Source organism: Crassostrea angulata, chromosome 3 (genome assembly GCF_025612915.1).
Source record: "Crassostrea angulata isolate pt1a10 chromosome 3, ASM2561291v2, whole genome shotgun sequence".
NCBI classification, from domain to species: domain Eukaryota; kingdom Metazoa; phylum Mollusca; class Bivalvia; order Ostreida; family Ostreidae; genus Magallana; species Magallana angulata.
Genome location: NC_069113.1, coordinates 48742135 through 48755055, shown reverse-complemented (window position 1 = coordinate 48755055; position 12921 = coordinate 48742135). Strand labels below are relative to the sequence as shown.

Sequence of the window (12921 nt, the reverse complement as noted above, 5' to 3'; positions counted from 1 at the left end):
CTCTGATTTGTTGATTCGTAAACGATGACATAAATAGCTCTTCGCGACTCCAAAACAAGGTGACGTCATAATAGACAGTCAGTCAATGCAAGTAAACAACGGACGCGCAATGCGACGGTTTGCTATCATAATGGCTATAAGGATTTGCGAATTACTGTGAAATGAAATCAGGTAGAACGTCTGTTTGTTAATTCTCACGGTCGGCGGAATATCACCAGTGACTGTTTGATGCTGAGGATATTTTGAAAATGAACTTTGCACAAAATTGAATTCGTGAATTCTTTGTTGAGCTGAGAAAATTACGGCGACCTGTTTTCAATTACTTTCTTAAATTTTGCTTTGTTTCTTCATATAACAAAACAAATGTTGACTGTGTTTTCGGGCAACATTGATTATATTAGCCCTCTTGGGACGAAAATATTGCCCTCCGCTTCGCGTCGGGCAATTTTACGTCCCTCGGGGGCTAATATAATCAATGTTGCCCTCAACCCCAGTCAATATTTGTATAATATAAGCACTGATTCGAACTACTTATATTTATATCTACTAGTATCTGACGTTGCAGAAGATGTTGCTCTGATGTTCATGTGATCGGTATATATTAGTTTTACATAGTTCTTTTAGAGATGTTGCATAAACGAACATAAAACCCAATTCCGAATCAGAAAAGAAGTTTATAGGGTAGAATATCCTTTCTACATGGTGGCTAATCCAAAGAATAAAAACAACATTACCCATGGGAACGCGTTGTAAGTTGTTGAAAAAAAATGCTTTGACCAGAGAACAGATTTGTTTATTTATTCCTATTAAACGATGCTTGTTAAAGAAAACGCATGAGAAATACAATAGGCTTGAAGATGCTTAGCTCCATTGCTGATGAATCTGATGAAAAAAATAAAGTAAATTTGAAAAGTGTTGTCGTCACATCAACATGTTCTGCTCTAGCTGTCTTAAGTCATGAATATTGCTTTGAAAAGGGGAAAGAGCAGCCAGAGATAGAGAACAAAATATCAACAAAGGAGGAAGACAAAACTTACAGGGGTTTGTAATTGATGGTACACACTAGCCTTGTTTTGTTGATTATTACCATTTAAATAAAATTATCATGAAGGTATTTGTCGGTTTGACAAGTTTTATGGTAGGTTCATCCTAGAGAGTAGGTACACCGTTTTAAAAACTCCATGGAAATTTGCATAATGTTAATTTGTGGCTGATGTCATACGCCTTACTCCTACATACTTACAGGTTTAGAGCATAATAGAGCATAGAGCACTATAAATGAATTAATTAACGAAATGAAGCCACAACCACTGTTGCGTATCATACTGCAAGTGTTTGTGACAAATGCAAATGAGATTTATTTGGTTAATTTATAGATTCAAGATTTGATAAATCACAAACAAGCAGTCATGCATTTGTGAGCATAGTGTTGAATTTGTGATCTGTTCAGAAATACGGCACTTTTTAACAAAGAGGAAAATGATTACTAGCTGCATTACTTTGCCACTCTTACTGTTTCTGTTACAGTTTGTTTCTGGTACAGATGGTCAAGGTAATATTTTTATCATTATTTGTTCATTCTCATGTTCATTCTCATTTAAAAATGAAATGTCGTGCAATATAAGTACACATGAAGGGAATGCTTATTTATGATTAAAGTTAATTGTGTTCTCCAAAATGGAAAACGTTATTGAGAGTTTTAAGTATGTAAACTTGTTTTTCTTAAAGGAAGTAAAAAATGTATATATATATATATATATATATATATATATATATATATATCTTGTATATATATAAATGTATATATATTTATCTTGATATTTGGCCACGGACAATTTTCCGTTTTTCCGTTTTATAAACTTTATACTGACAATGCAATTGAACGAAGGGAAAAAGAAAAACATTTTATAAAGTCACTAAAACCTTCGTTAAATGGTTTGATATAGACTGTTTCATCGTCTTTGATTTTGTTATCATTTAATATTTATTCATTTGATGAGATATCAGCGCTTCTGATTGGTCGAAAAATTTCTTTGATACCTGCATCAATAAAATTTTTGCCGGATCTACTTTTCTCAACTGTTCTGATCTAACACTATTTATAGAACGGGAATTTCCAAGATAAACACTGTCAAGAAAATGTAAAGTTGTGTCTGTTTTATTGTCAGCAAACAAAATGCAACCTTGTGAATATAAAAAAATTGAAAGTTTAGCCTTCAAAAATAAACAAAACACATTATTTAATTCACGAAATAGAAAATTAAGCGTCTTCTCACGATTTCGTCTGCTTGAGATCAATCAACATTTACAGCGAGGCTGGCTGTTCCTTTTCCAGGAATATTATAACGAACATATAGGCCTATACACTTTCACGGTAACACTGCTGTTCAAATTTGGTAACGATAATTTTAAAATTTACACACGTACATGATCGGTCATCAGAATAAGCGTCGTAAAGAAAAGCTATGAGTGATGCATCAACTCCTTCTGTGCATTCCAAGCGGCTGATATACCATTTTAGTACATCACTGGCTATCTAGTTACCACAACGTTTACAAAAGTCGCTTATACATACTATTCTCTGTCGACATATCAGCTATTTTCATCCACGATCGCCTTTCCTTGGATGGTTATGTCCAGTTGCATATTCCAGCGATCTCGCATGAAAACTTGTTTTATTACGAGTTCTTCTGCACAGTGAATAATATCACAAGCTATCGCATGTATTTTCCTTTCGTTTTCAATTCAGCCGGTTCAGATTTTAACTCACTATTTGTGTTTAATCCTTTAATTCAGCTCAATAGCTCTGCATCAGCTGAGGCGCATCCATTTTGAATATTGTTGCTGTTGTTGTTTTGTATTCATACGCGCCGCTTCATTTACATTATTTACATTTTTGATCAATGACGCATCACATTTTTTTATTTGAAAATGTTTTATTAAATGATAAGAAATGAAGATAATAATTTTTCTATTGATCGACGTCATAGTTTACGTCATATGCCTTCGGCATCGGGCGACATAACACTCCAGGGCTTTCCTGCCACCTCGGGGCAAATATTCTGGTATGTCGCCCTCGATGCCATGTAATATATGTATAATATATATATAAAATAAGGTTTCTGTAAATTGTATAAAATGCTTTTGCATTTCTTAAAAAATAGCAAATACATAGTAAATAGTTTGATATAGACTGTTTCATCGTCTTTGATTTTGTTTTACTGTATATTACGCTATATAACTTTATTCTATGATTTTTTTCCTTCAAAAAGCATTATGACGTCATAGTATTATTGTTGACGTTATCACTAGGTAACGTACTTATGTCATAGTTTTAACGACTGTAAAACGCCCTGAAGATTTTAAACAATGAAAGCGCTTATGTTTTGCAGTTAGTGTTGCTTTTGATAGATAGATAGATAGATAGATAGATAGATAGATAGATAGATAGATATAAAATAAAAGATAACAGAAAGCCGATCGATTCAAAACTCTACCGGTTTCATTATAATCTTCTGGGCCCGGTTTTTCGAAAGGTGGTTAACTCTAACACCGTGTTAACTCTGTGTTAAACTCGGTGTTAAAGTTAACGAAATGGTTAAGTGTTTTTCGAAAGTGTGTTAGGGTTTAACCATGTGTTAACTTTAATCCACCCCCAGTACCTTGGTTAAGATTTAACACAGCGATTAAATATGGCCGCCAGTGTAATGATTTTGCCACTTCAACTCAAAAAATTGGTATAAGAAGCATTTTCCAGAAATTTTAAAGTTTAAAAAATCTTACATACGATATAAGATACGGAAAAGCAACCGGCTTGACATGAAAAGTTGCAGTATCTGTGTGATATAATTATGGAAGAAGGATTTTGCACATGGTTCATACCCCCTATGTTGAAGGATCCCTTCATTTGAGGAGGCTGCATTGTTGACAGCAGTAAAAGGTACTTTTTTCTTTATTTGACCTTCACATTGATTATATTGTTGTTGTCACATAAGACATTTAACAAAAATTTCCAAAATTATTAGTGAAATGGGTAGGCTACTATAAGTACAAAAACAGTGTACAATTTTTTCCTTGAATTTTTAAAACATTAATGAGAAAGGAATTACCAGCTCCTTGATAAATAAATATTGAGTGAACATGTTAGCATATATATTTTTTTTCAATGTTGTTACTGCATATTAAGATTTATCTCCCTTTTGACAAAATGCAAGTGGTGAATCAAAATTATTTCTGAAACGTCTAAATGTTATGCACAGTCAAGCAATGTAAAGATACTAAAATTATATCTGATTGGAGCAATATTGGTATGATTTTTATGTACATGTATTTTATATTATATCTTCCTTTTTTAAATCACTTTTTTAAAGAATAACTGCATTTTAAATTTTTGAAGCATTTAATTTTTAAAACTCCATATAGTTATATTGATTTGATTAAATTAGTGATATTTAAATTTGACCTTATTTATTTCTTTCCACAGGGCAGATCCCAATCATGATGCACATGTTTTTTGAAGTGTATCTATTTCAAATGTACATGTATTTTACATTATTAATAAATGCATTTCAGACATGTTTTAAGTATATATCTTTATGATTTAAAAAAATCTGTTGTTTTGTATTTTCAATACATTTTAAAAATTATTTATTTAAAGATTTGGAAGAAGGAGAACATGATATGTTCTGCTTGGTGACACTTGCTGTGCTTCATACTTAATTCTCCCCAAGCCATATTTCATGAGGCCCACAAACTGCAGCCAAGGATAAATTTATTCAAACATGCATACCAAGATCAGAAGTGAAATTGAGAGGTTCTTTTGTTTGCATAAGGTGTGATTCTATTTCTTTCTTTTTTCACTGAAGGTTGGGTATTTTCAGTTGAAGTGACAATTTTTAAATTATCATGGTATTTCACAAACAATTTATAACAGAGCATTTATATGCTTTAAGACTAAATATTTTAACATTTACTGAAAATTTCAATAAGGGAAGTATTATTACATTTACTGTGCTCTCAATCGACAAACCTGATTATTCTCAATTACTGAATTATTAAGAGTTTAATGTCACCTGGATGTGAACTGCTTTGCTAAACCAAAATCATCATCTTTACATGTATATGCATGTAACTCATATCAGAACAGGGTACATACATGTATACATAAATCAGTACATGTTTTCTGTAGTGTCCATTTTAAACAAATTTTGTAATCAGAACTGTTTAAAATTTAAGGTGAATATGAAGTTTAGCCCCAAACTATGACTATATTTGTCTTTATTTCACAATTGTTGTCTTTTTGTATACATTTTATCCTTTTTAATTCACAGATTTGCATGATACAGGAATTAACTGCCTGCATTGTTAATTGAAGAGGACTCGGAGAGACTGAGATAGATGCATGAGTATTTGACAACAACCAACCTCTAAGCCTCAAACACCATGCACCAAGAGAAGGAGAACAACTATTGTGACATTTAATCTAATGTCTACATCCTAATTTATAATTATAATACACAATAGCAAAAAAAAATTGAATTTTCTCTCTCTCTCTCTCTCTCTCTCTTAACATGTCTAACATGTTTTTATTATGAAATTGTTTAAAGTACCAACAACTGGAAATGATAATTATTAAAGTATGTAAAACAATGCGAATGTAAACCTTTGCATTCTCTCTCTCTCTCTCTCTCTCTCTCTCTCTCTCTCTCTCATGTAAAAGAGTATGTTGATTACTTTATATTTGTACTTTTATAATATAATAGAGATTTTCATCCAAATATGAAATACCGAATAAATAAACATTAAGTATACACAGAATGTTACATATAGATGACTCAGTTTTTGTTTATCACAGCTTTTAGGTGTAAATGTTATATTGTTGTGTTTTTAATGACAAATTGTTGTCTTTAATTATCCATGATAGATTAAATATTTAATACATTTATTTTGTATGTTTATGTCTATAATGTCCTTGTATAAAAATATGCATTTAATACTAGTAAGCCTCTTACCCTTTTATTTAAGGCATATTTTTCTTTCAAATTAAGTTTACATGAAGACAAATGCAGTTATCATTGAATACAAAATGTAAAAAAAAAAATCCAAGTTTTTAGCTCCTTCCTGTCCAAAGGTGAAATTTTACACATATTTACATAATATATATAATTGAAAAATCACCAATTCCTTCCAATTGTCTCAATTTAAATTGCATGTAGGATATGAAAATGTACATTTTACATAAATTAACATAACATCTGCTATAATAACTACTTTTGAAATGAACAAGAAGCAACCATATTTTTATCTTTGTATTGTATTTATGCATTTAATAGAAAAACATGTAAAATTTAAACATTTTTCTTGGATTTCTTATCTGTCTCCAGCTACCCGGGTGTGTTTGAATTTTATTTTAATAATAATAAAATTAAGGCAGACATCACACTAGTAGCTAGATCTTATTTATTTTATCATGGTTGGAAAGGGAGTATATTTTATATTATATTAAATATGATTGTTAAGCTTGCTTTTTAAGAAATTTAAACAAGAAATCACATGCAGGACGGCAGGACGGCATGTATGTTTGTCTCTAAAATGCTACAATTCATCCAATTTTCAAAATAGGTCAATTTTTAGTGTCGGTGATACATGTTTTCAAATATGTGTGAGAATTGACACTAGGAAATTGCCACAAGTTTCATAATATTAGGTGAAAGATTTCAAACCACTGCTTTTTATGAAAATCAATACATAGGAGGAGGGTATGCATGCAAGGGTATTTCTAAGTGATGTGGTGCTTTTAGAATGATAATATCATGTAGATACATGCAGTATTGAATAAGGTTCCCTATTAAAAGAGGTTGAACAACAATTGACCTCTTAAATATTAAGTAAAGATGTTTTGCTGAAGAAGAACCATATGAATCTATGTTAAATAGAGTAAAGTGGAAATGGTGGGTTCACTTAAATGACCATATATTTCTCAAACCTCAATGAAATTGGCAATATGCGGTATACTTTTTCTCAAAATTGCATAAGCTTTCTTATTCCAAGACAAATTGTCTTTTCATAGAATATTAGTGTAAGTTAAACCCTATAAATTAATTAGAAAATTTGTTGAGCCTTTGAACTGTATTTTATGATACATGTACCTAATTGATTTACCGGTACACATTGAAAGGAATTTATAATGGTATTTTGAAGCTATTACATTGTACTTTAACGGTGTTATTTAGACAACAAGAAAAGAAAGGATTAATTTGGAAAATTGCATACTATATAGGATCGGAACCCTGGAAATGATATAGATGTTCAACATATAATTATATCAATAATATTTCACTAAATTCAAACTTATTGAAATCCCAAAGCAAAATCTTCTTTTTTTATCCTATATAGGAAGTAGAAATGAATTATGGGTAACCAAGTGATTACCAAGTGGTTAACTCAGTTAACACAGTGTTAGCTAACCAATGCTTTAAATTGCTTTTGATCAACAGAATTTAACCACTGCGTTAGCTAATCACTTGATTAGGATTTAACACGTCGTTATCCTTAACACGGTGTTAAATTTAACCACCTTTCGAAAAACCAGGCCCAGGAGTTTTATAATGAAACCGGTAGAGTTTTGAATCGGCTTTCTGTTATTTTTTATTATTTAATACTTGTGTGGATTAACTTTACTCATTTTGGATTATATATATATATATATATATATATATATATATATATATATATATATATATATATATATATATATATATATATATAAATATATATATATATATATATATATATATATATATATATATATATATATATATATATATATCGCATAGCCCCCTAACTCCGTCACTACCCTAACTCCGTCACTTTCGGGAAACTCCTCGCCGTTTGAAATCAAGTGCGATTATGACGTCATTTTTTACATGTCAAAAATCTTTAATCAAATGTCAACAATTTGCAACGGTTAAAGTTAAGAATGTTTCAAAAAATAACAGAATTAAACCTTGTTCATTTTATGCACCATTAATTGTGTGAAATCAGCTAACACTTTTTCACGGGTGCACTAAAATATCAATATTTCTGACATGCGGGCCTATTCGGTCATTTACGGTGGTCAGCCATTTTTAGAGAGGTCAAGATGAAACATTTCACATGTAATACATTCTTGATTAAGGTAATTAATACATTTTTTTCAGTCCGCAATAGCCTTTATACACTACTCTTGATGATAACGTCAAATCGCTCATGCCGATACTTTTGCCTTATACAGGGTTTAGATATATCCGGTATATCGCTATTTAGAATATGCTACATTTCTAAAAATGTAATAAATAAATAATATAATAAGTAATATATTAATTAATGATATAAAATATTTTAAATATGTAAGGACATTAAATCAAACGGCATCCATACATTCTGAAAAGGCCATTGTGATTGTTGTTACATGGACTCATTTTTTATTCTGGCGATCATTTCATTTCGATGAAATTAAATACAATTTAAATTGTATGCACTATTTTTACTTATTATAACTTGGCCTAGATACAAATGGAGTTTTAACTAAATTGTTAATGTTTCTTCATTCCCTGGCGTATCATAGAGCATGCGGGTGACGGAGTTAGGTTCATAAGTTATGATAGCACGTGTGATAAACGTCGTATTCAGAGGGCTTATTTGAGTAAAAATAAAAATATTTTTGTTAATAATTTTATAAATTATATTGTTTCAGATCATATTTAGTGATTGCAAATGATAAAAACCACAAAAAATAATTTACAGAGAAACGCGGGAGGTTTTCTGCTTATGGTGACGGAGTTTGGGTACTCGGGGATATATATATATATATATATATATATATATATATATATATATATATATATATATATATATATATATATATACACCATTTTTGAATAAGTTTTCTCGTTATGTCACAAATGAGATAATTTTATTACTATGCCCCGAAAATTGCTGAATCACACCGGAAACAGTTATATTGCCCTCCCGGAAACAGTTATATTTCACAGGAAATAGTTAAATTGCCCTCCCGAAACTGTAATATCACCATCGCGTGCAAGAATTCTGCATATTAATTACGTCGGGTTCGAAATTCAACGAGCCAGTTGCTAAGCAAACGTAAACAGATCCGCGAATTTTAAACATGTCAGGCCAACGTCTGCGGTTTGTTCATCTAAATTCAGATGAACTCGATAGTTTAATTGATGAAAAAAATTCGGCAAATACGACAAAAGTGATAAACTCAAGCGTGAGTGTTTTAAATATATTTGCCTCTGCCTTGTGAATTAAATAAATATGTTCATAACCCGACTTTGATTTGTTTAAAAATGTTATATAACATATATTACATGTCTTCTCGGGCGACAATACCAGAATATTTGTCCCTCGGTGACAGGAAAGCCCTGGAGTGTTATGTCGCCTTCTGCCTTCGGCATCGGGCGACATAACACTCCAGGGCTTTCCTGCCACCTCGGGGCAAATATTCTGGTATGTCGCCCTCGATGCCATGTAATATATGTATAATATATATATAAAATAAGGTTTCTGTAAATTGTATAAAATGCTTTTGCATTTCTTAAAAAATAGCAAATACATGATTTACGAGATCAAGACAATTCAGTACGAAAACAACTTGTATCAAATAAATTATATTTAATGCAAAATACAACATTAAGATAACTTATTGTCAGATGAAATTAAACTTTATTCTTCCCGATACAGAGCTGATCTTATAAAAAGGCAAAGATTTCCTAAACTGGAGATAAATATTATATTTTAAAAGTTGAAACTTGTTTTGGGTTACCATAAATCGACTATGGAGAACTACAAATTTATTTCATCGAAACCGAATAAGCAAGCTTGTGTCGAATCTCATAGATCATATCTTACTACTTAATATCGGTTATCCTTTTATGCAAATATATATATATATATATATATATATATATATATATATATATATATATATATATATATATATATATATATATATATATATATATATATATATATATCCTTTTTCTTGGTATCGGGGATGAATAAACACAAAGAATAAGTGCAATGCTCAAACAACTTTTATCTATAGCGCTATCGCCCTTCCGGGCTCTTCAGTAGATTTCTACAGCGCTCTCACCCTACTGGGCTCTTCAGTAGAATAAAATCTACTGGAGAGCCCGGTAGGTCGAAAGCGCTATAGATAAAAGTTGTTTGAGCATTGGACTTATTCTTTGTGTTTATATCTATCTATCTATCTATCTATCTATCTATCACTTGAAAGTATTTGATTCTATTTTTTGCAACAGGAAGTAAATGCACGCCTCCTTATGTTTCTATTGACTCAAAGTGCTACTACTTCAGTTCAGAGAAAGCATCCTGGAATAAAGCATATGTAAGTTTGCACGTATATTTTTGACTGTTTTTGTGATATGGTCTGTTCTTTCTGATAAGTCATTTGCTATATGAACTGGTTAGAATCAAAGGGGTCAATGTTTGCCACAAAGTTCGGAGTTCTATAATCCGAAGCCTCAAACCATTACCGTTCATATGTTTAATTCTAGGGGTTTGCGAATTTCATAATATATTGCCAAAGACATCACAGTGTAGTCAAGTGTTTTTCTAGTCTGTGCTGACGCCTTTGATGATGTATACATGGTATTTTTTTTTCGCCTTTCATAGTCATAAATGACATTTGTTCATTTCTTTTTGTAATACTCACATGTACAAAACATTACAAAAAACAAAAACATAAAACGAAAAACAAATGCACCCGTCTTGGCCGCAAATAACAAATAACATAAACAAATTTAATGTTACACCCCAGCTTAAGGCGAGGAAAGGTGATGGTGGAGCCTGGTTAATCAATGTTCTAAAATATTTTGTATAAATATTTATACAAAAGTGGGTTAAAATTATTGCAACATCATGAATCCTCATCAGTCGGCTATTATATAACATTGTTTGCATATATATAACGATGTAATATTTTCCAAAAAACCCCATAACCTTTGTTTCAATGATTATTAATACCAATCTCGTTTTTCTAAATTATTGTGGATTAGTAGAATTCCCTTATATTTTTTTGTGGACTCTAAGAACCATTGGTTAATAGGTTTACAATAGTAGCAAGGTACAAGCAAATGTCGGTGGATTCGAAAACATCGAAATTGTGTCATATGATATTTACTAATTCACTGAAAAACTGAAGACAGCATCAATGGAATTAGCATTAGATTTCCCCTATATGTGTTCTTGTAGCTTTAAAAATATATCGAACTATACAATGTACAATCTATGCATATCCTGTATGATACAGATTATAGCAATTAAGTAATTATTTTTAAATTACCTGGGACCAATGCCAGATTCGCATACTTTTTTCTATACCAGATTTTCAAATCTGTGCAAAACGGGAACAAATCAGTACTTCGATCTTCTTGAACAAATGCACTTTCTTAAAATTCAGAAACATTTAATAAGTAATTCAAAGGGTGTAATTGTCTTTAAAAATGAATGTTGTTTGAATATTTTTTCAAATCACTTTTCCGTGTAATGTTTTGAGCAAATTGTTTATATTTTGTATGTAGAATAGTTTTAAAATATGGTCCCACCCTCTAAGTAAATAAACAAAGTGGTTTCAAGATATCCAGGGTAATTATGTTGAAGTAATTTCATACCAAAAACACATAGTTTAAATGTCTCAGTAACATTGCATCTATCATTTTGAAAATATTTTCTCAATGTCTATGCTTATTCTCGATGTTCCTATTTTAAAAAAGCTTTTTTTTCATATTGACAGGTAGACTGTATTAAAATAGGTGGATACCTGGCAAATTTGGAAACTCTGGATGAATATCTTTTTGTTCATTACAAGCTTCAGGAAATGAACAATGGTAATGTGAAATTTCATGTAATCATTGAATTCGTGAACGTCCTAACTTGAAATAATAACACTTATGAACAAACTTATTATTACAAACGAAATTTAATATGATATTTAACTTACAAAAAATATATAGTTAATCTTGTTTAATAAAATTGGTACTCTTTTTAAAGGCTTATTTTATGCCATTGGAGCCCGAGATTTTAACCAGGATTTGAAAGGTGGAGATTGGAGGTGGGCAAGGAGGGGATTCAATTCAAGATTGTCGTACTTTGCATTCGGTGCATCAGAACCAGATGGGACCAAAACAAACCCTGAACTATGTTTAGGGCTAGATCCTAACAAAAACTATGAATTTGTAGACATCCCTTGTTCGACTCCTTTTCGATATATTTGTGAAAAATAAAGTTTATCACAATTATCGATGTATGAACATGTTTCCTCCTTCTAGATATATCTGGCTTTTGTGAAAGAAAGAAAAGACACACTAATTTTAAAAATAAAAGTATATAGTCCTTTCAGGATAAAATGTTTTTTTTTTAAAAAGATGTTTCAAGACAAGGCATTAAATCATAGTTTACATTTTTCGTTAAAAATATTTTTTTTATTTTTAGTGCATTCGATAAGGAAGTTCTTAAACCCGACAACACAAATGTGATATACCACTTAAAAGGCTTTTATTGTGACTCAACATATATGTAAATTAGTTCAAGGAGAATGCATTAGAAAATTAATTAACTATTGACCTAATAGACCAATTAGATAATTTAGTGCCAGTAAAATTCACCCTACATTTATTTTAGGATAATCTATATACTAGTATTTTTAATTATCACTGGGTCAGTTACTAACATTGCCAATTTTATTGAAATTTTCGGATATTTTTAAAAAAATCTTTTCTATAGAACGCTTGCATTATTTGAAAGATAACAAAGATTGGAATCATTTCAATAAAATGTGGTAATACAAATACAGGGAAACATCTTTCATTTGTTCCCTGTCCAGAACATACACAGTAT

General features: G+C 30.7%; 1 protein-coding gene and 1 long non-coding RNA gene across 2 annotated transcripts; both read left to right on the top strand.

Moving 5' to 3' along the window:
* Positions 1 to 1389: 1389 nt before the first annotated feature.
* LOC128175813 (perlucin-like protein) lies at positions 1390 to 12866 on the top strand. Its single transcript, XM_052841655.1, has 4 exons — positions 1390 to 1552; positions 10326 to 10411; positions 11819 to 11912; positions 12076 to 12866. Exons 1-4 carry the CDS (start codon positions 1480 to 1482, stop codon positions 12306 to 12308), a joined length of 486 nt encoding a protein of 161 aa, XP_052697615.1. The 5' UTR covers positions 1390 to 1479; the 3' UTR covers positions 12309 to 12866.
* Positions 3522 to 6231, top strand: LOC128175815 (uncharacterized). The gene is made up of 3 exons (XR_008242724.1): positions 3522 to 3940; positions 4658 to 4832; positions 5331 to 6231. It is a non-coding gene; the product is annotated as an uncharacterized LOC128175815 (long non-coding RNA).
* Positions 12867 to 12921: the final 55 nt, after the last annotated feature.

Coding starts and splice junctions, on each gene's coding strand:
- LOC128175813 (XM_052841655.1), top strand. CDS start 1,480: ATGATTACTAGCTGCATTACTTTGCCACTCTTACTGTTTCTGTTACAG. Junction 10,412..11,818: donor CATCCTGGAATAAAGCATAT/GTAAGTTTGCAC, acceptor TCATATTGACAG/GTAGACTGTATTAAAATAGG. Junction 11,913..12,075: donor GCTTCAGGAAATGAACAATG/GTAATGTGAAAT, acceptor CTCTTTTTAAAG/GCTTATTTTATGCCATTGGA.